This window comes from Salvelinus sp. IW2-2015, linkage group LG18, assembly GCF_002910315.2.
Source record: "Salvelinus sp. IW2-2015 linkage group LG18, ASM291031v2, whole genome shotgun sequence".
Taxonomy (NCBI): domain Eukaryota; kingdom Metazoa; phylum Chordata; class Actinopteri; order Salmoniformes; family Salmonidae; genus Salvelinus; species Salvelinus sp. IW2-2015.
In genome coordinates this window covers 51953768-51981143 of record NC_036858.1, presented here as the reverse complement: position 1 = coordinate 51981143, position 27376 = coordinate 51953768, and the positions used below count along the sequence as shown (strand labels likewise).

The 27376-nt window shown below is 44.2% G+C and overlaps 1 protein-coding gene across 1 annotated transcript in view; it reads right to left on the bottom strand.

Annotated features, from left to right (window-relative positions):
* Window positions 1–26898, bottom strand: part of LOC111977951 (inactive heparanase-2-like) — a 49916-nt gene extending 23018 nt beyond the window's left edge. The window contains exons 1-4 of the mRNA XM_070448706.1: window positions 26856–26898; window positions 13093–13186; window positions 7017–7123; window positions 6616–6730 (exon numbers count right to left, since the gene is read on the bottom strand). Coding sequence (XP_070304807.1) covers window positions 6616–6730; window positions 7017–7123; window positions 13093–13179 — 309 coding nt within the window. The 5' untranslated portion in view covers window positions 13180–13186; window positions 26856–26898. The remainder of the gene's footprint in view (window positions 1–6615; window positions 6731–7016; window positions 7124–13092; window positions 13187–26855) is intronic.
* Window positions 26899–27376: the final 478 nt, after the last annotated feature.

The window sequence follows — 27376 nt, the reverse complement described above, 5'->3', positions numbered from 1 at the left end:
TTTTCATGTCCCTCTCCTCTTCTCTTCTCTCCTGTCCTCTCTCTCCCCTGTGCTGCACCTCTCCTATTTCCTTCTCCCCTCTCTCCCCAAAATCAACACCTCACCAGAGGTTCTGAACAACATGTGTGTGTCAGGAAGTTCCCATGCAATCCTGCATATGGCAACATTTAAGGCTTTTTCCCCCACCAGGCCAAGCTTTAACTTAATTTGCTACTCCGCCATCGGGAAAGCCCAGGGTACAGTAAGAGTACAGAACAGAAGTGTACAATTTGGGCTATAGACAGGGCTATCGGCAGCTGGGAAAAGAGCAGACACTAATATTATGAAGAAATCTGTAGATTCTGAGGTAAAACAAAGAGCAGTTCTTCGGGTGAAAGCCTTGGAGCGTACACTGTGGTTACATGAGTGCCTTTCTCTTGCAAGATGGACAGATAATATCAAACATTGGGAATATTATATTATTCTCCTTTTACACTGTGTCTGGCTACGTTAGAAACTTACATTAGCAAAGTGCATGCCCTGCCCACCTCAGGATTTCTCCTCTTTCCAGTCATTACTTCCCTGTTTTTGTGGGTTGTAAATTAATTTGTCACATAAATGTTGCTGGATTGGTTTATTTAAGAAGAACTTTTTTTGTAACGTTAAAAAGCCAAATCTCACAAATCTATTTTTTTTGTGCTTTGGTAAATTCTAGAGCAGCACGTTTAGATTATAAAACAGGGAGCTATCATTTTTCTTAAACATAGTCTACACCTAATGTTTAATATGCAAGAGGATTTGACAAAAACAATCATGAGAATGAGTGAAAGCGATGATGAAAGCTAACTCCGTTGGTAGCGCATGGCGCTTGTAACGCCAGGGTAGTGTGTTTGATTCCCGGGATCACCCATACGTAAAATGTATGCACGCATGACTATAAGTCGCTTTGAATAAAAGTGTCTGCTAAATGGCATATACAGTTGAAGTCGGAAGTTTACATACACTTAGGTAAAGTCATTCAAACTCGTTTTTCAACCATTCCACAAAATTCTTGTTAACAAACTATAGTTTTGGCAAGTCGGTTAGAACATCTACTTTGTGCATAACACAAGTCATTTTTCCAACAATTGTTTACAGACAGATTATTTCACTTATAATTCACTGTATCACAATTCCAGTGGGTCAGACGTTTACATACACTATGTTGACTGTGCTTTTAAACAGATTGGAAAATTCCAGAAAATGATGTCATGGCTTTAGAAGCTTCTGATAGGCTAAGTGACATCATTTGAGTCAATTGGAGGTACCGGTTTGCAACTGCACATGGGGACAAAGATCATACTTTTTGGAGAAATGTCCTCTGGTCTGATGAAACAAAAATAGAACTGTTTGGCCATAATGACCATCGTTATGTTTGGAGGAAAAAGGGGGAGGCTTGCAAGCCAAAGAACACCATCAAAACCGTGAAGCACGGGGGTGGCAGCATCATGTTGTGGGGGTGCTTTGCTGCAGGAGGGACTGGTGCACTTCACAAAATGGATGGCATCATGAGGGAGGAAAACTAAGTGGATATATTGAAGCAACATCTCAAGACATCATTCTGGAAGTTAAAGCTTGGTCACAAATGGGTCTTCCAAATGGACAATGACCCCAAGCATACTTCCAAAGTTGTGGCAATATGGCTTAAGGACAACAAAGTCAAGGTATTGGAGTGGCCAACACAAAGCCCTGACCTCAATCCCATAGAAAATGTGTGGGCAGAACTGAAAAAGCGTGTGTGAGCAAGGAGGCCTACAAACCTGACTCGGTTACACCAGCTCTGTCAGGAGGAATGGGTCAACATTTCCCCAACTTATTGTGGGAAGCATGTGGAAGGCTACACGAAACGTTTGACCCAAGTTAAGCAATTTAAAGGCAATGCTACCAAATACTAATTGAGTGTATGTAAACTTCTGACCCACTGGGAATGTGATGAAGGAAATAAAATATGAAATAAATCGTTCTCTCTTCTATTATTCTGACATTTCAAAAGTTTTAAAATAAAGTGGTGATCGTAACTGACCTAAAACAGGGAATTTTTACTAGGATTAAATGTCAGGAATTGTGAAAAACTGAGTTTAAATGTATTTGGCTAAGGTGTAGGTAAACTTCCGACTTCAACTGTACGATGCATTCAGAAAGTATTCTGACCCCTTCTCTTTTTCCACATTTTATGGATATTTTTTTTTTTTTTTTTAACTCATCAATTTACACACAATACCCCATAAAGACAATGTAAAAAGAGGTTTTTAGACATAAAAATACCTTATTTATATAAGTATTCTGACCCTTTGCTATGAGATTCGAAATTGAGCTCAGGTGCATGCTGTTTCCATTGATCATCCTTGAGATGTTTCTACAACTTGATTGGAGTCCACCTGTGGTAAATTCAATTGATTGGACGTGATTTGAAAAGGCACACATCTGTCTATATAATGTCCCACAGTTGACAGTGCATGTCAGAGCCAAGCCAAACCAAGCCATGAGGTCGAAGAAATTGTCTATAGAGCCCGAGACAGGATTGTGTCGAGGCACAGACCTGGGGAAGAGTACAACAAAATGTGTGCAGCATTGAAGGTCTCCAAGAACACAGTGGCCTCCATCATTCTTAAGTAAAGAAGTTTGGAACCACTAAGACTCTTCCTAGAGCTGGCCGCCCGGTCAAACTGAGCAATCGGGGGAGAAGGGCCTTGGTCAGTGAAGAGACCAAGAACCCAATGGTCACTTAGACAGAGTGGGGTATTGTGTGTAGATTGATGAGGGAAAAAACGATTTAATCAGTTTTAGAATAAGGCTGTAAAGTCACAAAATGTAGAAAAAGTCAAGGGGTCTGAATACTTTCTGAATGCACTGTATAAAGATGCTGGTTGGATAGAGGGTAATTTAATGCAAATGTATTTAATTATACTCAAGTGTATATGCAAATTAGTTATTTTCAAATATTATTATTCTATCAATATAATAACAAAACACATAAATAGGCCATATATGGTTTATATATGGTAGCATGGGTCTTATATATAAAAAGTGTGTGTGTGTGCGTGTGTGTGTGTGTGTGTGTGAGTGTGAGTGTGTGTGTGTATATATATATATATATATATATATTTGACATAAAGTTTACACATGAATTCCCACCTAAACTGATGGATTACATTGACTTTTTGTCTGTCATTATACACTTATTTATGTGCTATAATTCAGTCAAGATTTGATGGATTTCTTATTTATTTTAAAAGCGTTGAGTAGCTTCATTATACAACAAGACCAGAACTGTATTTTTGATCTTTTATAAATGTCTTATATTCTATGAGTCTATAGATGTATGTTGGTTTGCCTAGCCTGGGTTCCAAGAGAGAAAACCCATCCGGTCAGTGACACTTCATGACTTCCACAGTAGTCTTTCTCTGTCTGATCAGTCAGAGCTGTGTTTAATGAGCAGGTTTAACCAGGCTGATCTGTGTGCCTGATTTACTAACTGGGAGAGATGGAGATGTCAATGAGTTGTCTACGGGATGTGCCAAGTTAGACATCTGAAGAACAGGGAGAGAATCAGGGAGAAAATACACCCAGGGACGGATAGTACTGTCGATAGTCCACCCTGAGAATCTGCTAGTTTAAAGATATCAGTTTAGATATAGCGTACCGGTAGCAGCCACTTCCATGTGTAAATAACATCTGCTAGTGAGAAAGAACTGGATGGCGAAGACCTTGTGTTTGAAACATTGCAGTCAATAGAGAGGGGAGAATCTTCAGCATCTACCTAGTGAGGAAGGAGGCAGGGAAGGTGCCAGAACGAATCAGTTGGATGGGCATTTGATTTCCATAGGGGGTTGCACTATTTTTTTTCACGGAACCTCCTATGGTAAAATTGTTTTAATCGGTTTTATAGTAAAGACGTAATTTAACTGTCATAATGTTTTCATCTGATTGTCAAACAAATCACTTCAAAAAGTAGGTTACCTTTGCACGTTTGTCCAAAATAATTCCAGCAGCCGAACAGTGCACTGTGCACCCGCTAACTTTCCTTAAATTCACAAATGGCTGAAACTACCTCACCGGGGAGAAAAGCATCTGTGTGAGCGAAACAGCGCTCCTCTGTCTTATTATATGAAGCCTATGTATCTGATGCTGTCTGGCCAAAAATAATATGACATGACATGCCATACTCTTTTTGGCCAGATAGCATCAGATACATGGGCAGTAGGGCAGTAGACCAGGAGAAGAGGAGGGAGGGCAAGGAGGTATGGTAGGCCAGGCCCCCTAAGTCCCGCCCATAACACCGGCTTTAGAGGGAGGGAAAGATGGAAGGATGAAGAAAGGGCAGTAGGCCAGGAGAAGAGGAGGGAGTGCAGGCTAAATGAGAGCCAGACTGTGTGACTGAAAGCTTGTTAACAACAGCCTTTACAGATAAAAGTGTAAGGTTAACCATTAGGCTGTATCAGTACAGAGCCTTGCCCATTAGTGTTTTAATGCTTCTAATTACACTAACTGAATAAGAGAGGGTAGGATTCATGTTTTTAATTACAGTGACTGTATTAGGAGAGGGGTTAACAATGTGCAGTCTGTTTTAATTAGGGGTACATATAAAAAAATATGAAAACCTGCAGTAAACAGTAACACAAAAACACAATTTTATTAACCATAGAACACAGAAAACCAGAGAAATATCTATTTCAACAGCCCTCTGTGTCCTTAAACACTGGAATCCTAGAAAGAGTAAATAAGAATGTTGTGTGAATAGGAATTAACACACAGTTAACACACTCTGGCAGCTACAGTGTAGTGTCATGCCATGAACTGGGATTGCATAACTATAGCCACTTAACGTTTTACTGTTATAGTGAGAGACAAAGCCTAGAATGCATCAGAAACCCAGAGGTGTATCCAACAATGGAGAGAGAGAGAGAGAGAGAGAGAGAGAGAGAGAGATGATGGGGTTAATCTAGGAGAGAGAGAGAGAGAGAGAGATGATGGGGTTAATCTAGGAGAGAGAGAGAGATGATGGGGTTAATCTAGGAGAGAGAGAGAGAGAAAGGGTGGGGAGAGAGAGAGAGAGAGAGAGAGAGAGAGAGAGAGATGATGGGGTCTTGTAGAAGAATGGAAAAGTAATGAGAGAACGAAGGAGGGTGAGAGAGCTAAAAAGGATGAAAAGAGAGGCCTATAAAGAGGGAGAGCAGAGGGAGGCTCATATCTGTTTAACAGACAAACCACCCAGGAAGCAGGCTAATACACTAAGCTGATGTCACATCCCAAACTTCTTCACATGTGCTAGGTCAAAAATAGACTGAAAGAGAGTGAGTTCAGGAGAGGAAAACAGAATGACGGAGAAAGGATAGGGAGAAGGAGTAGGCAGACCCACTACAACTACTGGACCTTGACCATGGAGGAGAGGAATAGTAGGGGTGGGGTTGAGGGGTGATCGGATAAAGCGAGTCCTAGGTTCGACTGGGTCAATTGTCAGAACGGTGTCCAATGAGTGTTCAGAGAGATGGAGAGGGACATGTGGTTGGCATGTGAATACATCTCTGGGGCCTGCGGACAGTTCTGGCCTGTAGTGGTTCCCCCCAGCAGGTAGACTGGCAGAGCAGTCCGACGCCCAGCCACAATAAAAGCATTGTGATCCTAGCAGGGGGCATCCTTCCCAGAAACAGAGAATGGAACGGGAGGGAAAAAAATTGTCTGCTAGTTTTGGAGCGGTCTCCCTAATAAACACCACCCATCCCTGCAGCAGCTAAATAAAGTAAGAAGTTCTCCACATCTTCTTTAGGCATCCACCAGATGCTGATAAATCATTTTTATGAACATGGCACCGCAGTAGCATTGTAGAACTGACTCTCTGTCTGGATCAAAGAGTCTTGGATGTCTCTATCTCGATCTCTGGCCGCCCTCTACACGTTCACCTAAAGAAGTGAATACTCCTTCAGTCCTGGTCCTGGTGACCCATAGGGTGCAGGCTTTTGTTCCAACTTGGCACTAAAACCCTTAATTCAACTAATCAACTTACTGTATCATCTGGCAAACGATTAGTTGGGTGTAATGCTTTCCCTGAGCATAGTCTTGTACCCCTGATGCAGCATCAATCCCAACAGCAGAGGGCAGTGGTGGGAACCAGGACTGGACTGCACCATTGCAGACAGTGCCAGAGGGGGAGTAGCAGCCTTTTGCGTACCTACAGCTCAGGTTGCAGATCTGTCACCAGCCCAGCGCTGCACACAGAGGGGCACACATTTTGTGATGGGGGGGAAGGGGAGAGTCGTGACACCATCCTGGTCACTGACAAAGGGCTAGGGTTACACAGTGATTCGCCCTCGCGTCCAGCCAGTCAACACCACTAAACGCCTTTCATCTGGCCTAATAGCTCCCACGGGAAAGAACGCTAGGTGCCACAGAGGACTGAGATGAGTCTACAGTAGCTGCCCAAAGCCACACCAAGGAATGGACTAAGAGTAGCAATAGCTCCAATGAACGTTCCCTTGTTTTCCAGTGAGAGTAGAAAGGAATGATTTGCCCAGTACTGCTTTCATGATGATTTTTATTTTAATGATTTTTATTTGACCTTTATTTAACTTTTATGATAAAGCAGAGTGTGAGACTCACCGGTAGTGGGTTAAAGTGCTGGTCTACAAGGTGTGTGTATCCATAGTCGAAGAACGAGTGTCGCAGCACAACATCAACCCCCTGCATCGCTGCCATACCCAGAGTGTTCAGCCACCTGAAATACACACACACACACACACACACACACACACACACACACACACACACACACACACACACACACACACACACACACACACACACACACACACACACACACACACACACACACACACACACACACACACACACACACACACACACACACACACACACACACACACACACACAAAGTGAGAATAATGCCTAAGTGAGATGATACTTCATTTGATTGATTGATTTATAGATTGATTGATTGATTTATAGATTGATTGATTGATGTATAGATTGATTGTACTTACAGAAAGCCAGCAGCATAGGTATCAGAGAGGTTATTGGTTCCTCCAGCCCACGCCGGACCTACTCCCCCCAACCACACCTTCTTACCAGGTGCATGGCTATTCACTACCTGAGAAAGAGAGAGAGTGGAAACAGAGAGGACAGAAGAAAGAGAGGGGGCAAGAGAGAGGGGGGAGAACAGACACAGAAAAATAGGGGATCAGATCAGAGAAAGAAAGAGAAAGGGGCTGCAGGTAGGCTAACGGTTAGAGCACTGGGCCAGTAACCGTAAGGTCGCTAGTTTGAATCCCTGAGCCGACAAGGTGACAAATCTGTTGATGTGCCCTTGAGCAAGACACTTAACCCTGATTGTTCCAGGGTCGCGGCTGATTATGGCAGACCTTGGCCGTGACCCCACTCTCTGAGGGTGTCTTTAGGGGATTGGAATATGCAATGTAGGCTTGGTCCTAATTAATGTGTTCTCTGTCACCTGGAGCTGCATGGAAAATGGTCCAGGAACAAAAGGACAATGCCCAAGGACTAGTCAACCCTTCCCCCTCTGGGGGGCCTAAACATTTCTCCTGTTACAGTAATCAGAGGACTGACTATTGTGACAGAATAATGCTATAGTATCCATGTTGGGTATCTATTTGTTCACTGAGGATACCTCTGATGCTAACTATATGGATGGATGATCTCTGTGGTTACTTGTTTCTGCACAGGGTGAACTCTGAATTACTCTATTATGCAAAGTGTTTTATTGTCTTCTCAGGAGTTCTGTCTTATTTACATTGGTCTCACCCCCCACACAAGCCTTTAGATTCTGTGACACCCTGTGGAGATTGGACCTGAGAGTGTTTAGGTTACTGTAAACTTGGTATTGTTTGATTGGTCAATTGTGGTTGGTTTTGGGTTGGAAGGTTACACCTTCAAATGTTATAAATGGGATTAAATGGCTTTGTTCTCTCTCTTCGAATGATGTTCATTGACTACAGCTCAGCCTTCAACACCATTATCCCCTCTAAGCTCGTCACCAAGCTTAGGACTCTGGGTCTGAACACCTCCCTCTGCAACTGGATCCTTAACACAGGGGCCCCACAGGGGTGTGCGCTTAGTCCCCTCCTGTACTCACTGTTCACCCACGACTACGTGGCCACGCACGACTCTAACACCATCATCAAGTTCGCTGACAACACGATGGTCACCGGCAACGATGAGTCAGCCTACAGAGAGGAGGTCAGTGACCTGACAGTGTGGTGCCAGAGTAAGACCAAGGAGCAGATCGTGGACTACAGGAAACAGGGTTGCGAGCACGCCCCCATCCACATCGATGGGGCGGCAGTGGAGCCGGCAGACAGCTTCAAGTTCCTCTGTGTCCAAATCACTAAAGACTTAAAATGGTCCAAACACACACGTACAGTCGTGAAGAAAGAGCGACAATGCCTCTTCCCCCTCAGGAGATTGAAGAAGTTTGGCATTGGCACTCAAATCCTGAAAAGGTTCTACAGCTGTACTATTGAGAGCATATTGACTGGCTGTATCACTGCCCTGGTATGGCAATAGCACCGCTCTCAATCGCATGGCTCTACAGAGTGTTGTGCGGACAGCCCAGTACATCACTGGGGCTGAGCTCCCGGCCATCTAGGACCTCTATATCAGGCGGTGTGAAAAGACGGACCGGAAAATCGTCAAAGACCCCAATCACCCCAAGACTATTTTCTCTGCTGCCACAGGGCAAGACGTATCGGTGCATCAAGTCTGACAACAACAGGCTCTTGAACAGCTTCGATCCCCAAGCAATACAACTGATAAATAGCTAACAAAATAGCTACACGGACCGAGTTTACCTTGTATCGTTATTGACCTTTTATTTCAGTATTTGTCTCTATGCACATTCACAGGGCCCTAGACACATTGTCACTCAAACACGCGTGCACACACGCACGCACGCACGCGCACACACACACACACACACACACACACACACACACACACACATACACACACACAGGGGGCGGCAGGTAGCCTAGTGGTTATTGCATTGGGCCAGTAACCGAAAGGTTGCTAAATCGAATCCCCGAGCTGACAAGGTAAAAATCTGTCGTTCTGCCTCTGAACAAGGCAGTTAACCTTCTGTTCCTAGGCCATCATTATAATTAAGTATTTGTTCTTAACCTACTTGCCTAGTTAAAAAACTAAACACCTACTCCATAATTTTCTCACTCACACATAATATGCACATACATTTATACTAACTCTACACACCCGCAAGCTGCAAGCTGCTGCTACTCAGTTTATCTTATATCCTGTTGCCTGGTCACCTTACCCCTATACATATCTACCTCCATCACTCCAGTATCCCTGTCACCTTACCCCTATACATATCTATCTCCATCACTCCAGTATCCCTGTCACCTTACCCCTATACATATCTACCTCTATCACTCCAGTATCCCTGTCACCTTACCCCTATACATATCTACCTCCATCACTCCAGTATCCCTGTCACCTTACCCCTATACATNTATCCCTGTCACCTTACCCCTATACATATCTACCTCCATCACTCCAGTATCCCTGTCACCTTACCCCTATACATATCTACCTCCATCACTCCAGTATCCCTGTCACCTTACCCCTCTACATATCTACCTCCATCACTCCAGTATCCCTGCACATGTAAATATGGTATTGGAACTGACTTTAAAAAAATATTTCCTGTATATAGTATACTTACTGACTTACTTTATTGTGTATTTCATATTTCTTATTCTTATTTCTAGTGTGTTTTTTTTGTAGTAATACATTGTTATTGATTATTGCATTGTTGGGTTTAGAGCTTGCAAGAAAGCCATTTCACTGTACTTGTGCATGTGACATTAAAACTTGCAACTTAAACTATCCTGTATCTAGTCCATGGAGGAAGGTTGAATGATCAATTCTCATTTCTTCGGCTTCTAGGCTCCTAGGCTTCTAGGCTCCTAGGCTTCTAGGCTCCTGGCCTAATAGCCATCTCTTTGTTCATGTTTATAATAATGCCTTGTAATGCTTGTTAATGCTTTGTAACTTTAGCTTTATGTCTTGTATGTGAATCCATTCATTTTGTTACAGGCTTTGGTTTTTCCATTTATGTTTTGAGTTGGACTTTGGCACGTATAACTCGTTAGCACGTAGGATGCACTGATGGGTGTCACCTCATAGGTCAGCATGTGTTACACCTGTGCTGGTTGCCATCTCGTTAGTGGGAAGGCGTTTCACCTTTGCTGACCCTGGTGCAATTTAACAGTGGCTGTTAAAGGTTAACCCCTTTAGTTGGCGCTCCCTATTTAGATTTTTAGACAAACAATCCTCTATCTAATTTCCCTGATTTAGTTTTGCTCCACCTTTTTGGTTTGCTTCCTGTCTTTAAGTTTATTGTGGACTTTTCTTTTGTTTGCCTCTTCTCGGGCAAATTTAGTGGTCGCTCACGGTGGGTGTCTTTTTAGGTTCATGTTTTTGTTGCTAATCAACTTTCAGAGGACATCCCCATGAGTGTCTTTCAGAACCCCTCCCAAAACCACAACTGTTTAATTTTGGTTGTTGGTCAGTTACTCTTTGTGAGTTTCCTGTTCTGTTTAAGTGACATTTTTGGTTTTCTTGTTGGGGAATGTAACAGTTTTACCAAGTAATTAAATACCCTTGTATTTAGAATTCTATCCTCAAACATTTCTTGATTGCCTATTACTGTAACTCAACTAAAGTGTTCTTGTATATTGCTAAATCTTTATGGAGTCAGATAAACATTTGAATAGGCTAATTGCTTAGTCTTATTACTAGTCGCATGTAAACTATTTATAATATCATATATACTGTATATACACATGTCAAATATATTACTGCCCCCTACAGCAAACACATTTCCAATTCACACATGAATTAATACACTCTTGCAAATATAAGCACTCACCTAATTATTATATTTAAAAGGAGGAATGAGAATCTTGTTTGTTCAGTGACAGCAACGTGAAGTTACGTTTTTGTTCTCTAAATGAAACATGCTAACGTCTGCTTCCAAGTCACACTCAAACATGTAGATCCCCTGAACGCAGCTCACTTTCCAGCTCACACCCTCAAACACGTAAATCCCCTGAACGCAGCCCAATTTCCAGCTCACTCTCCAGATCCCAATCACCTGAATTCTAATCACCTGTTCACACACATTAGTTCAGTTCTTTGCACCCCATCACTGAGGTAATGTTTGTTTTGTGACACGTCTTTCGGCGCGCTGGATTTCCCGTGAGTTACGCCTCCCGTGTATGATAGTTTTTGCCTGCCACACTAACGATGCCTTTGGCCTATTCCCTAAATGTCTTGTTATCTACCTATTGCCTGATCTCCCAGACTACGTTACCAGCTTTTTCCCTGCCTGTACTGTTGCCCTTTTGGACCTATGTGTATGACCTTCTGCCTGCCCCTGGACCCAGCTACCTGCCTCCTCCTGTGGTCCTTCGCGATAAACACCTGCTGCGCCCTGCGCTTGAAACCTTTGGCCGCCTTTCCTTCCAGTTCTCTGCTGCCAATGACTGGAACTAATTGCAAAAATCACTGAAGCTTGATTCTTATGTCGCCTTCTCTAACTTTAAGCATCAGCTGTCAGAGCAGTTTACCGATCACTGTACCTGTACACAGCCAATCTGTAAATAGCACACCCAACTACCTCATCCCCATATTATTACTTACCCTTTTGCACCGCAGTATCTCTACTTGCACATCATCATCTGCACATCTATCACTCCAGTGTTAATGCTTAATTGTAATTATTTTGCCTCTATGGCCTATTTATTACCTTAACTCCCTACTCTTCTACATTTGCATACACTGTACATGCATTTTTCTATTGTGTTATTGACTGTACGTTTGTTTATGTGTAACTCTGTGTTTTTGTCGCTTTGCTTTATCTTGGCCAGGTCGCAGTTGTAAATGAGAACTTGTTCTCAACTGGCCTACCTGGTTAAATAAAGAACGTGTTCTCAACTGGCCTACCTGGTTAAATAAAGAACGTGTTCTCAACTGGCCTACCTGGTTAAATTAAAGAACGTGTTTCTCAACTGGCCTACCTGGTTTAAATAAAGAACGTGTTCTCAACTGGCCTACCTGGTTAAATAAAGAACGTGTTCTCAACTGGCCTACCTGGTTAAATAAAGAACGTGTTCTCAACTGGCCTATCCTGGTTAAATAAAGGAACGTGTTCTCAACTGGCCTACCTGAGTTAAATAAAGAACGTGTTCTCAACTGGCCTACCTGGTTAAATAAAGGTGATATCATTATTTTTTTTTAAATACAGCTCTCTGTCTCCCCTCGTGTTCTTTACAAACGTCAACGGATTGATGAAACATTTGGACTGAGATGAACTCTATTGGATAGCTGATCTCCAACTTTAGTCCCATCCTGCTGGTCCAAAGACAGCTACAGTAGCATTTTGTATTCATCACTTTAAAGACCATTGGGGAAATTCATGATCTGAGACTGTTAAATGGATCTCTGTCTGGGAAACCAATTCTCTCTGCTCTAAACAGCTTCCAGGGAATCTCTCTCCTAGAATGGCTGCAAACCATTACTACTGGACAGCAAATGGGGAAACGCACAAGCACGTACAGTACAGCACAAACACGCTTGCATACACGCTTGCGCACACACACACACAAACTCACACACACAATAGGGCAGCACACATTGTTCTTTGGTTGTTTTAATGTGCTTTGGTGGGTCCTCTCTTTTACAATAGACAATAATTGGGTATTTTCTACCAGCTCAGAGACTGTGACTATAGGTTGGTAGCAATTATTAGTTAATTGTGAGCACGACAGATCGGTTCTTATGGCCTTTTCTTCTCACTGAGGGAAGTTACTGTTCTAGATCTGAGAGTTGAGATCCATAAAACTGAACTGGGAACTGTGCACTTACAGAGGTAGGCCTATGGAGGGACAAGGCAGTGGGGCAGGAGAGCACTGGGGCAGGGTTTGGGAAGAGACACGTGTAACGGAGGTGATTTGGTGAAGCATACTTACATAATAACTGACCTTTCCTGAGACCTTGTTTCAACACTTCCCTTTCTCTCACCTTGAGTACTTTAGTGATCTGTTCGGTCAGGGTGTCCAGCAGGCGCGTCTTCAGAAAGTCCTCTACTTTGGTCACTCTGCCATCCATGTAGTAGCTACAGACAGAACAACAACACACACAGACACATCAGAACAGAATACAAGCAACTTCTAATAAATGCACACAGCAAATTCTCCAGTGTTAAAAAAAACTAAATTAACATTGAAAGTGTTGAGTCTGTGGACCCATATAGACACCGAAACAGTGTTAAATTAACACACTACTTAGTGTAATACCTTATTCAAATATTTTCTATGGTGCCTTGCCTTTCAAATAAATTATAGAATTACCACCCATGACTGAATTTGTTAGTGACAGAGACATGGTTGTCACATTCATTCATTTTCAGTCCTGTGGACTAAGCGAATATGTTATAGTTTTACCCTAGGACAGGGGCATGAAACTCATACACATCACTCATGTGTGGTAACTCTACAATTTGATCGAAAGGCAAGGCACTCTGGGAAATCTTTGAATATAGATTTACACTAAGTAGTGTGTTAATTTACAACTGTGCTGGTGTCTATATGGGTCCACAGACTCAACACTTTTAGTGTTGATTTAAAACTCTCAGTGTTGTTGTTTTTTTAACACTAATATCATTTACTGGTTAAAATCAGGTTGTCTGATGCCAAATGCCTGATTGCATCCCAAATGCTCTCACTACACTTTACACTTAGAGTTTTCACTTATCAAAAGTATCATTGTCATGAGAAAAAAGGCTACGGTACACACACTGAAACTCTTCCTAACGCTTCATAATAAAGTCCAGTAATAAACCATTTTGAAATAGTTTGTTCACCAATTAATAAACATTACTTAATATTAGCATGTATTACCTATATTTGTAAACGTTAGTAAGCTATATATACATATATATATATACATATATTTTTTTAATGTAATCTTTAATTAACTAGGCAAGTCAGTTAAGAACAAATTCTTATTTACAATGACGGCCTACCCCGGCCAAACCCGAATGATGCTGGGCCAATTGTGCGCTGCCCTATGGGACTCTCAATCCCGTCAGGATGTGACCCTGGATTCGAACCCTGGATTCCACTCGGGAGCCCCCCCAATATATTGATTGTATTTTTATATAGCACCTTTCCAGGTACTCAAAGCACTGTAAGTTAGGGAAACTCACCTCATCCACTACTAATATGTAGCACCCACTTGGGTAATACACAGCAAACCATTTGTGCCAGAACGCTCGCCACACATCAGCTATCAGGTGGAGAGGTGAGGAGTGACATATTGGTGTCTCTGAGGGGTCTTTGGCCTGGTTCGCTAACTACCTCTCTCCAAGAGTGCAGTGTATAAAGTCAGGACATCTGCTGTCTCAGCCACTGCCTCTCACCAAGGGAGTACCCCAAGGATCGATCCTAGGCCCCACGCTCTTCTCAATTTACATCAACAACATAGCTGAGGCAGTAGGAAGCTCTCTCATCCATTTACATGCAGATGATACAGTCTTATACTCACCTCCAAAACAAATGTCATGTGGTTTGGTAAGAAGAATGCCCCTCTCCCCACCGGTGTGATTACTCCCTCTTGAGGTAGTCACCTCATACAAGTACTTGGGAGTATGGCTAGATGGTACACTGTCCTTCTCTCAACACATATCAAATTGGCAGGATACGGTTAAATCTAGACTTGGTTTCCTCTATCGTAATCGTTCCTCTTTCAACCCAGCTGCCAAACTAACCCTGTTTCAGATGACCATCCTTCCCATGCTAGACTACGGAGACGTAATTTATAGATCGGCAGGTAAGGGTACTTTTGAGTGGCTAGATGTTCTTTACCATTCGGCCATCAGATTAGCCACCAATGCTCTTCATAGGACACATCACTGCACTCTATATACTGTAAACTGGTCATCTCTGTATACCCATTGCATAAAACTCTCTTAGGCCTCACTCCCCCCTATCTGAGATACCTACTGCAGCCCGCATCCCCCACATATAACACCCATTCTGCCAGTCACATTCTGTTAAAGGTCCCCAAAGCACACACATCCCTGGGTCGCTCCTCTTTTCAGTTCCCTGCAGCTAGCGACTGGAACAAGCTGCAAAGCACTCAAACTGGAGTTATCTCCATCTCTTACTGACAGTTGTGGATGCTTCACAAGATGTATTGTTGTCTCTACCTTCTTGCCTTTGTGCTGTTGTCTGTGCCCAATAATGTTTGTACCATGTTTTGTGCTGCTACCATGTTGTGCTGCGGCCATGTTGTGTTGCTACCATGTTGTTGTCATGTTGTGTTGCTGCCATGCTATGTTGTTGTCTTAGGTCTCTTTATGTAGTGTTGTGGTGTCTCTCTTGTCGTGATGTGTGTTTTGTCCTATATTTGTATTTTTAATCCCAGCCCTGTCCTCGCAGGAGGCCTTTTGCCTTTTGGCAGGCCGTCATTGTAAATAAGAATTTGTTCTTAACGGAATTGCCTTGTTAAATAAAGGTTAAATAAAATATAAAAATAAATATGTAAATTAGGAAGGAGGGGGGTGATTTGGTGGACATGATGGAAATGGGGCCAGGGTGGGAATTTAGCCAGGGCACTGGAGTTAACACCCCTACTCTTACAATAAGTGCCATGGGATTGACTTGTGACCACAGAGAGTCAGGACACCTGTTTAATGTCCCATCTGAAAAATGTCACCCTATGCAAGGCAATGTCCCCATCACTGCCCTGGGGCATTGGGATTTGATCTTAAGATCAGAGGGAAGGGTGCCCCATACTGGCCCTTCAACACGACACTATTTAGATAGTTATTCACACAAGTTCTATTTAAATGACGTGTTTGGTTTCTCACTATGGGTAGCTTCCATCTCACTCTACCAGCTCACGTACCTTCCTGTTGCTTATTCCCACCAAAGTGGAAGAAAGGAAAGAGACTTTTGTGATTTGGTTAGCCACACCCTAAGCTAACGTAGCTAGCTAACGAAGAACGCACATTCTCTTCAGCTAGCAGTGTGCTTGCTAAAGCTAGGCTACTAACACTTGAGGTGAATGCTAGCGAGCTAAACGCCAGGACTAGCTGGCTATGCAGCTAAGCATTGGTGAAGCACATGACTTGAACTAGCTCCTTCGCTAGCTCTCTCTACCTGCACGGTAGTATTCTTCTCTCACCTAGCTCACCAGCACCTTTACTGGCTAGGCTGACCGGTCCTATCTTCCGGTTTTGCGGTCTTGAGAGCCCTCTAACCTGTAGAGCAACTCCACCTTGCTGTGCCCCCCGGGTTACTGCGTGCCATTTACGACAGGCTTATAGCCCACTTAGAGTCATGGTTACCACCTCCCCTTGCCAGGATGACCCAAGCCAGTCACGAGCTCCCATATCTGCCCCTGCGGCTCTCGCATCTCAGAGAAAGACTCCCATCCTTTCTGCTTTGCCTGTTTGGGAAACAAGCATGCTTGAGGGGCAGTCGACTACCCGGAGTCTTGTCTGCACTGCAGCACACAGTCTAAGGTTAGCCAGAGAAGGAGACAAAAAAAATGCTCCTGCTCCGGGTACCCCCCCTCCAAGCCACGTATGTACCCCCCCCCCCAGGGTAGGCGACAAGCGCTCATCTGTACCGATCTGGGCGGAGGTGATTGACAACCTTGACTCTCTTCCCTTATTTAGCGAAGACACAATCTCGGGAGAGGGGGAGATAGAAGATGATGAGGCTCATGCTAATAGCAACCTCTCCAACTTTGAGCCCGAAGATGGAGGAATTGAGTCCCCACTTCCTCCCTCCCAAACACCTGCACCAGTCCCCAGGTGCACCGCCAAGGGCACAGCCGGTGACGAGGTTGCTAATCCCATCCGGGATTACACGCTCATCGACATCTGCAAGCGAGCCACGACCAAACTTGGCATCGAGTTTGGAGCGGGTTTGGAGCGGTTTGGAGCGTGCAGTCGCAATTCCGCGTCGCTCCACAGGTAGTTTTACCATTTTCATTCATTTTCATTACAGTACAACGGTTTGATTTGTTTGATCTTAACGAGCTACATATCCGTCTTTGTATCAAAGATAATTGAGTAGTTATTGGGGTTATTGAGGTTCGCTAGCCAGCTATTTTCGTCCGAACGTAACAACGTAGTCAACACTGCTAGCTAGCCAGCTAGCCACCGAATAGCAGCATAGCAGCATAGCAGCACTGGAGAAACGATTACATTACAACGGAACGACTTGATTAGTGTAGTGTTAGCTGGCTACACAGTTTCCTCTTTGCTATCTTTGTATCTAAGATAATTGTGTAGCTTAGAGTTGGTTAGAGTAATTATTCGGTTAACTAGCCGCTATTTTCGTAACGTAACGTACGTAACGTAACGTAACGTACGTAACGTAACGTAGTCAACACTGCTAGCTAGCCAGCTAGCCACCGAATAGCAGCATAGCAGCTCTGGAGAAACGATTACATTACAACGGAACGACTTGACTAGTGTAGTGTTAGCTGGCTACATAGTTGTCTTTGCTATCTTTGTATCTAAGATAATTTGTGTAGCTTAGAGTTGGTTTGAGTAATTATTCGGTTAACTAGCCAGCTATTTTCGTCCACCGCGCTGCGCTGCCGTCTCCTACCTAGTCAACACTGCTAGCTAACACTGCTAGTTAGCCAACTTCTACCGAATAGCAGCACTGTAGAAACTCACACTACAACTTACATTACAACGGAACGACTTGATTAGCGTAGTGTTAGCTAGCTACATAGTTGTCTTTGCTGTCCTTGTATCCAAGATAATTGTGTAGTTTTTGAGAAATTGTCGAGGTTACCTAGCCAGCTACACGTTCAAACAAAGTCAACAACGCAGCCACTGCTAGCCAGCCTACTTCACCGCCAGCAGTACTATATCATTTTAGTCAATAAGATTTTATATTTTATTTTTGCAACGTAAGCTTAACTTCCTGACATTCGAGACGTGTAGTCCACTTGTCATTCTACTTTCCTTTGCATTAGCGTGCCTCTTCTGTAGCCTGTCAACTATGTGTCTGTCTATCCCTCTTCTCTCCTCTCTGCAACAGACCATACAAACGCTTCCACCGCGTGGCGCGCCGCCATTCTAACCTGGTGGTTCCAGCGCGCACGACCCACGTGGAGTTCCAGGTTCTGGGGCAGCTCTGGAACCGCGATCTGCGGCCAACAAGGCAGAGTTCATCTCAGCCTATGCGTCCCTCCAGTCCCTCGACTTCTTGGCACTGACGGAAACATGGATTACCACTGACAACACTGCTACTCCTACTGCTCTCGGCCTCGTCTGCCCACGTGTTCTCGCACACCCCGAGAGCTTCTGGTCAGCGGGGCGGTGGCACTGGGATCCTCCTCTCTCCCAAGTGGACATTCTCTCTTTCTCCCCTGACCCATCTGTCTATCGCTCCTTTGAATTCCATGCTGTCACAGTACAGCCCTTTCAAGCTTAACATCCTTATCATTTATCGCCTCCAGGTTCCCTTGGAGAGTTCATACAATGAGCTTGACGCCCTGATAAGCTCTTTTCCTGAGGATGGCTCACCTCTCACAGTTCTGGGTGACTTTAACCCTCCCACGTCTACTTTGACTCATTCCTCTCTGCTCTTCTTTCCACTCCTCTCCTCTTTTGACCTCACCCTCTCACCTTCCCCCCCTACTCACAAGGCAGGCAATACGCTTGACCTCATCTTTACTAGATGCTGTTCTTCCACTAATCTCACTGCAACTCCCTCCAAGTCTCCGACCACTACTTTGTATCCTTTTCCCTCTCGCTCTCATCTAACACTTCCCACACTGCCCTACTCGGATGGTATCGCGCCGTCCCAACCTTCGCTCTCTCTCCCGCTACTCTCTCCTCTTCCATCCTATCATCTCTTCCCTCTGCTCAAACCTTCTCCAACCTATCTCCTGATTCTGCCTCCTCAACCCTCCTCTCCTCCTTTCTGCATCCTTTGACTCTCTATGTCCCCTATCCTCCAGGCCGGCTCGGTCCCTCCCTCCTGCTCCGTGGCTCGACGACTCACTGCGAGCTCACAGAACAGGGCTCCGGCGCAGCCGAGGCGGAAATGGAGGAAAATCGCCTCCCTTGCGGACTGGCATCCTTTCACTCCCCTCCTCTCTACTTTCCTCCTCTTCTGTCTCTGCTGCTAAAGCCACTTTCTACCACTCTAAATTCCAAGCATCTGCCTCTAACCTAGGAAGCTCTTTGCCACCTTCTCTCCCTCCTGAATCCTCCTCCCCCTCCTCCCTCCTCCCTCTCTGCGGATGACTTCGAACCATTTTGAAAAGAAGGTCGACGACATCCGATCTCCGTTTGCTAAGTCAAACGAACGCTGGTTTGCTCACCACCGCCTACCCTGTGCTTTGACCTCTTTCTCCCCTCTCTCTCCAGATGAAATCTCGCGTCTTGTGACGGCGGCCGCCCAACAACCTGCCCGCTTGACCCTATCCCCTCTCTTCTCCAGACCATTTCCGGAGACCTTTCTCCTTACCTCACCTCGCTCATCACATCATCCTTGACCGCTGGCTACGTCCCTTCCGTCTTCAAGAGAGCGGAGAGTTGCACCCCTTCTGAAAAAACACTACCACTCGATCCCTCCGATGTCAACAACTACAGACCAGTATCCCTTCTTTCTTTTTCTCCAAAACTCTTGAACGTGCCGTCTTGGCCAGCTCTCCTGCTATCTCTCTCAGAATGACCTTCTTGATCCAAATCAGTCAGGTTTCAAGACTAGTCATTCAACTGAGACTGCTCTTCTCTTGTGTCACGGAGGCGCTCCGCACTGCTAAAGCTAACTCTCTCTCCTCTGCTCTCATCCTTCTAGACCTATCGGCTGCTTTGATACTGTGAACCATCAGATCCTCCTCTCCACCCTCCGAGCTGGGATCTCCGGCGCGGCCACGCTTGGATTGCGTCCTACCTGACAGGTCGCTCCTACCAGGTGGCGTGGCGAGAATCTGTCTCCGCACCCACGTGCTCTCACCACTGGTGTCCCCCAGGCGCTCTGTTTCTAGGCCCTCTCCTATTCTCGCTATACACCCAAGTCACTTGGCTCTGTCAATCCTCACATGGCCTTCCTATCATTGCTATGCAGACGACACACAATAATTCTTCTCCTTTCCCCCTCTGATAACCAGGTGGCGAATCGCATCTCTGCATGTCTGGCAGACATATACAGTGTGGATGACGGATCACCACCTCAAGCTGAACCTCGGCAAGACGGAGCTGCTCTTCCTCCCGGGGAAGGACTGCCCGTTCCATGATCTCGCATCACTGCACGGTTGACAACTCCATTGTGTCCTCCTCCCAGAGCGCTAAGAACCTTGGCGTGATCCTGGACAAACACCCTGTCGTTCTCAACTCACATCAAGGCGGTGACCGTTCCTGTAGGTTCATGCTTCTACAACATTCGCAGAGTACGACCCTGCCTCACACAGGAAGCGGCGCAGGTCCTAATCCAGGCACTTGTCATCTCCCGTCTGGATTATTGCAACTCGCTGTTGGTGGGCTCCCTGCCTGTGCCATTAAACCCCTACAACTCATCAGAACGCCGCAGCCCGTCTGGTGTTCACCTTCCCAAGTTCTCTCACGTCACCCACGCTCCCCGCTCTCTCCACTGGCTTCCAGTTGAAGCTCGCATCCGCTACAAGACCATGGTGCTTGCTACGGAGCTGTGAGGGGAACGGCACTCCGTACCTTCAGGCTCTGATCAGGCCCTACACCAAACAAGGGCACTGCGTTCATCCACCTCTGGCCTGCTCGCCTCCCTACCTCTGAGGAAGTACAGTTCCGCTCAGCCCAGTCAAAACTGTTCGCTGCTCTGGCCCCCAATGGTGGAACAAACTCCCTCACGACGCCAGGTCAGCGGAGTCAATCACCACCTTCCGGAGACACCTGAAACCCCCTCTTTAAGGAATACTAGGATAGGATAAAGTAATCATCTCTCAACACCCACCAGCCTCCCCCTTAAAAGAGTTAGATGCACTATTGTAAAGTGGTTGTTCCACTGGATTTCATAAGGTGAATGCACCAATTTGTAAGTCGCTCTGGATAAGAGCGTCTGCTAAATGACTTAAATGTAATGTAAATGAGTGGCTCAATGTCCCACCGGACCATTTGTACGAGTGGAGGAGACTCCAACCGCAAACAGCCCTGACCAAACCTAGCATTCCAACAGTTGTGGCTTGCCTAAAGGAGGCAAAATGGTCCTGGGAAAAGCATTTTTTCTGGTAGACTAACCCCTAATGGTTCCCCTACCCTGAACATGCATAGACGAGTTTCCGGTTTCCATAAGGCCCCTCCGGTGGAGCCTCCTCTGGCTAACTACCTTAATCCCTCACTCAGTGCATCCCTGTCAGTTAACACCACCCTCCCGAACAAGATAGAATGCTTTTTTTCATTTGTCATGTACATAACAGCAGCCCATTCGGTCAGAGCACCTAACATGTCCACCTTGCTTATCAAGTGAAGCTGCTGGACAATATGGCAAGTCAACGCACAGATGACCCTGCTATGTGGGAGGAAATCTGTGTCACCACAGATCTCAACCTATGTGTCTCTCGGGACACTGTACAGAGTTGTTAAGGTCAACGGCATCATGGACTTTATCCAGTACTAGGACATTTTTGCCAAAAACCTGGTTGCCTCTACCAGCAGACTGATATCAAGGATTTGGAAAGATTCTCTATGGAGGAATGGTCTAAGATTCCTCCCAATGTGTTATTCAATCTCAGAAAACATTTTTAGAAAAAGTCTCAATGCCATTATCCTCGCAAGGTGACTTAGGTGAGGTATAGAAAGCTATTGAAAACAGGAGTGGCAATATTTTCAAAATCTCTTTCTCTTAACGTAAAATAATATAGCTCAGTACTTGAACTCTTTATTTTGTATAGACAGTTTTGCTCATCTTCATCAATGGTGTTAATCCCACTGTATATGACTACTACCAATGCCACAGGCCGTTTTAAACCAGAACATTTTTGGGTGTTCAGTTCCTCTTTAATTTTTTTAATTAGGCAAGTCAGTTAAGATCAAATTCTTATTTTCAATGACAGCCTAGGAACACTGTCTTGTTCAGGGGCAGAACGACAGATTTTTACCTTGTCAGCTTGGGAATTCGATCTTGCTACCTTTCAGTTACTAGTCCAACGCTCTAACCACTAGGCTACCTGCCGCCCCGAATAAAGATTCATAAGATAATGTATACGGTGTTTAATATAGATAAATTATATATACTAATATACTAATTATTATCAAAGTATTTTTGGCAGAACCTGATCTAAAGCAATCACTATTTACAGTTTATGAGTGCCATTAACGTGGTAAGGGTTTCGATTGAATTCAGGTGTAGGCTATGATCTATAACGTTATGTCATCATGGAACCTTTTTGGGGGGATTGACACAGTGGGTTTTGCACATTTGGCAATGCACCCGATTACACTCTACTTGAAGGTGGTATAAAAAAGACATTCACAACACCTTTATAAAACCAGTCATAACACCTCGCAGTATCAGTTATAACAACCTTCATAACACATTTTTTCAATATCATTTATAAGGAGTTTTCAAAATATGTAAATTGTCAGTAACACAGAAATATATCTATATGTACATTTATTTAGAAATGTGTATTTTCACAGCCACAGTACCCAACCCCCAAAGTATTATCGTAGGAACACATATTTTTGGCTTAAGTTGGCAGAGAACATGCTGCAGGCTTACAGCACGAATGGGCAACTTTGATGTGGGCCACAAAGAACATTTAGGAGTTTTAAAGTTTGCTGCATTTATACACATTTTGCCATGGGGCCGGGAGAAAAGATTTGCCGTTTTACAGCTAATTTCCTTGAATTGTACACATTTTGCCAATGGGTGGAGAGAAATGTTTGCCGTTTTTAATATGATATCTGAGTGAGAGTGACTTACAAAATCAGTGGGGAGCCCCCGATTGGTAATTTGACCATGATTCAAATGTTTAGCTGACATGGGCTACTTGGCTGTCAAGAGAAAAAGACTACTGATGCACAACCAAATTTCTAAATTGCACCTTGTGTATTCTACTATTCTAACTCTCAACAGTATTTCAAGGGAATTTCATTTTGAAAACTTCTTATGAATGATGAAGAATTAATGTATTATAAAGTTTGTTATGAATGATACGGCAACACTCATAAAGTGCTACCAAACTGGGTTATGATATCATTTATGTATGACCAACTTTGTCAGACAAAAATACATAGTACACAGTAGTTTTGTAGGGAAGCTGTCTGCTGATCCGACTGCTCCTCTACCTATGGGAAGAATTAAAGCGTGAACACATCTGTAGAGAACAGAACGTATCCTCTATTTGGAATTACATTCTTTACCAAGACAATGATGAATCACCTTTACTCACAGCAGTAGATTTCTCTCTCTCTCTCTCTCTCTCTCTCTCTCTCTCTCTCTCTCTCTCTCTCTCTCTCTCTCTCTCTCTCTCTCTCTATATATATATATACTGTACTACTCTGTCTCTTCTCTCTTGCTAAATTTCGATCTCTCTACTTCTCTTTCTCATCTCACATTCTTCCTCTGTCTCCCCTCTACAATGGTTCTCTCTCTGACTTGTGAGTCTCAGAGCAGTGGAGCAGACCAGGGATTATGTAGTGGAATGGTTGAGATGTAGATAAATACCAGATTTAGTCTGAGACGAGTATTAAGATGTCAGAGGGAAGAGCGAGAAAGTGACAAGAACTGGAGGAAGGCAGGGAGGGATCAGAGAGAGAGAAAAGGGAGGCAAGTGAGAGAGAAAGAAGGAGAGCGATAGAGAAAGGGAGACAAGAGACAAAGGGTGCACTCGTGTGTATATGTATGTGTGAGTGTGAGTGTGAGTGTTTGTGAGGGTCTAAGCTCCACCAATGAATAAAATGTGGCCCTCCAGGGGAATGGGCCCTCAGGATTTACGAGTCCGGCGGGACAGTGAATAAAGTGTGGAGAGCAACACAAATCTCTGTTACCCTCTTGCAGTCTTTGCTCTTTCTTCCTCCCACTGCTATCTCTATTTTCTCTACTTTCTCCATATACAGTAGCTGTAAAAAAACATCAGTCCTCTTGCTGAGGGTTCAGTCTTCTGACTACATGGTCTCTATGTCTCTATTCATGGAGCAATACTACCGCTAAGCCAAAACGTGTTACTTGCGTAACCCTCGGTTCTCTGATATTATAAGTGAGATATCTCACATGAAGGGGATTGACAAGAATCTCAGAAGCTCGAAGAACCAATCACACACGTCTGTCGGAAACAGACAAGTCGAGGGGCGAATAAGGTGAGCCCCTCCCCTCATCCCCCCACTCGCCCACCCTCTGATCATTCTCGAGCATGCCGAACTTCCTCAAGTTCTTGCTAGTAGGGAATGTTGTAGTGCTATTTGGGTTGTTAATTGGATTCTTTCTGCCATTTCAAGATTTCTTGTTTTTTATTACATTTTACAGCATTGTTAGGAGCTAGTAACATAAGCATGATCACTGCACCCGCTATAAGATCTGCTAAACTATGTACACGACCAATAAACTGTTATTTTATTTGAATGCGGTGAGACATCTCACTCATAATATCAGAGAACCGGGGACACAAATAACTTTAAGTTCTCTTTCAGTTGTTAGTTTCGATATCTCACATGAGGGATATGGCCAACTCCCGTATCACAGCATGCTCTCTGAAGCCAGTTAGTCTCAACGTATCAACCCTCAGAGGCCCCGACACTGAGGACAGTATACGCCAAAGAAGACGCAGTGACGTCTAGCCGGTCGAACATCATAAAAGTATGCAAGGAGATGCCCTCGAACAGTGCTCAAGAAGTAGCCATACCCCTGGTGGAGTGAGCCCCCAGGCCTTCCGGAGGCTGTAACCCGTGCTATTATAGGACAATATAATAGCTTCCACAATCCGTGATAACCGTTGACGAGAGAGGCGTCTCTCACAAAGCACACAAAGAGCTAGTCGCTCTTGTGCAAAGCTTTCGTTCTATCCAAGTATATGAGCATTACGGGTACTGGACACAAACTGGGGGGGGGGATAAAGTCACCCAACAGAAGACAAGAGAAGAAAAACCTGCACTCTGCAGAGTAACCTGTGAACAGATGAACAGGAAAACGGATCAAGTCATGCTGAGGAGAGCTAAGAGAATGACTGTTTGTGAGGAAGAGAGGTGAGATTGATCAAAAGGTGAGGGAGTGGCTCTTTATGATGCGGGGAGCTGCTCACCTCCATTGCCTCTCGACCTGTCTGTATCCGACAGACGTATGTGATTGGATCTTTGAGATCCTGGTGAATCACGCTCATGTGAGATATCAAAACAAATAATTGAAAGAGAACACAACCACACTATGAGGATGAAGACAACAGTAGGGAAGTGCCAGGGGAAGTTCTGGCAGTACTGGAGAAAGAGAACATTGAAAACATGTACTGTAGGGAGGTGTATGTTTGCGTCAGCTTGGGAAGATATACCTGTTGTATATTTGTGTGTGTGTGTGTGTGTGTGTGTGTGTGTGCCTGCATGCGTGCTTGTCTGTGTGTAAGAGGTGTGTATGCTTAGTGCTACACTAATCATCCCTAACCCTCTTACCTGAGCTCCCCCACAGAATGCCAGACCGAGGGAGACAACAGGCATGGTGAACTGTCTGGTCACAGATACACTCTAGCATGTGTAACACCTGTTTTGTGTTCCTAACATGTAACATGCTGTTCCATGCCAAATTACTCCAATATGTAAACTGTATAACTCAACCAAGTTGTTCAACACAAACGTAATAAGTACCATCTATAGGAAGCGCTGCTATTATGGATGGATTGATACAACTTTCTCTCTATAGAAAAACACAAGACCGAATTATTCACGTAGCATGTCTTCAGATCTTAGGCAAGGGTAGTCATCATGCAAGTGTATTTCACTGTTGGTCAAAGTGGCACCTTTTCAGAGCTTTGATTGGTTAAAAGTTGGTTTATAGAGGTCAGCCTATCTGTCACGCAGTCTGGCTAGTATAAAACCTAGTCCTGTTGTGTAAAGAGGGTAATTGGCAGGACATGTGTGTGTGTGTGTGGGTGTGTGTGTAAGCATATGGTTTGACTTTGCCAGTGTGGGTGGTGCTAAACCTTCCTCTTCCCAATCCCTTAATTAGCCTGACCTTGGCCTTAACGAGGCCCTGCTCTAGCAGTGTGGTGTGTGTCTGTGTGTGCATTTCTACGTGTTTGCATGCGTGCGTGTGCGTGTGTTAATGAGACAAATATGTGAATACCTTGGCACGAAACAGCCATATTCCCTTATTTTGAAACTACTGCACAGACTATTTTACTTCGTTCTGACAGCGATGCAATTTTTTTGCTCTCTCAGAATGTCAACCACAGTTCCTCTTCCCTGCCTGTAAAACAATGACCATTACAAACCACAACAACAGCCAGACATGTCTTTAGCCGCTCAGTCACTTCAAGAACGACACCACAAGTCAGAATGGGGAGGAAAGCAGAGGAGAGAGAGTCTGAGGGAAAATACCAAACTAAAACCATGCCATTCTTTCAGCAGCTGGTTCTCACTATAGCTTGTATTTTTATAAAAGCCTTCAAAACATTTCTCCCTGGAAACAGTTTGACTGGAAACCATTTTTATCCTACTTTACAAACTTTAATAGGTTTTATGAATGAGAACTTGTTTATTGTTATTATGATGATATAGGGAATGTGTGTATGAAGCTAAGTGATACAGGTATATAGGATAGAAAAAGGGGTAAAATACCTACTGTTGCCACGTTACAGCATCCACAACAGAACCAGCGTTCTTCATGAACCTGGGAATAAAAACAGAGGAGATCCAGTTTACAACACCACTGAGATACCAGTACTTCAGATCCAGTTTACAACACCACTGAGATACCAGTACTTCAGATTGAGTTTACAACAACCACTGAGAATACCAGTACTCATTGAGTTTACAACACATCAGAATACCAGTACTTCAGATTGAGTTTACAAACCACTGAGATACCAGTACTTCAGATTGAGTTTACAAACCACTGAATACCATACTTCATCAGATTGAGTTACAACACCACTGAGATACCAGTACTTCAGATTGCAGTTTACAACACCACTGAGATACGCAGTACTCAGATTGAGTTTACAAACACCACTGAGATACCAGTATTCAGATTGAGTTTACAACACCACTGAGATACCAGTACTTACACTCTTCAGATTGAGTTTACAACACCACTGAGAATACCAGTACTCTTCAGATCCAGTTTACAACACCACTGAGATA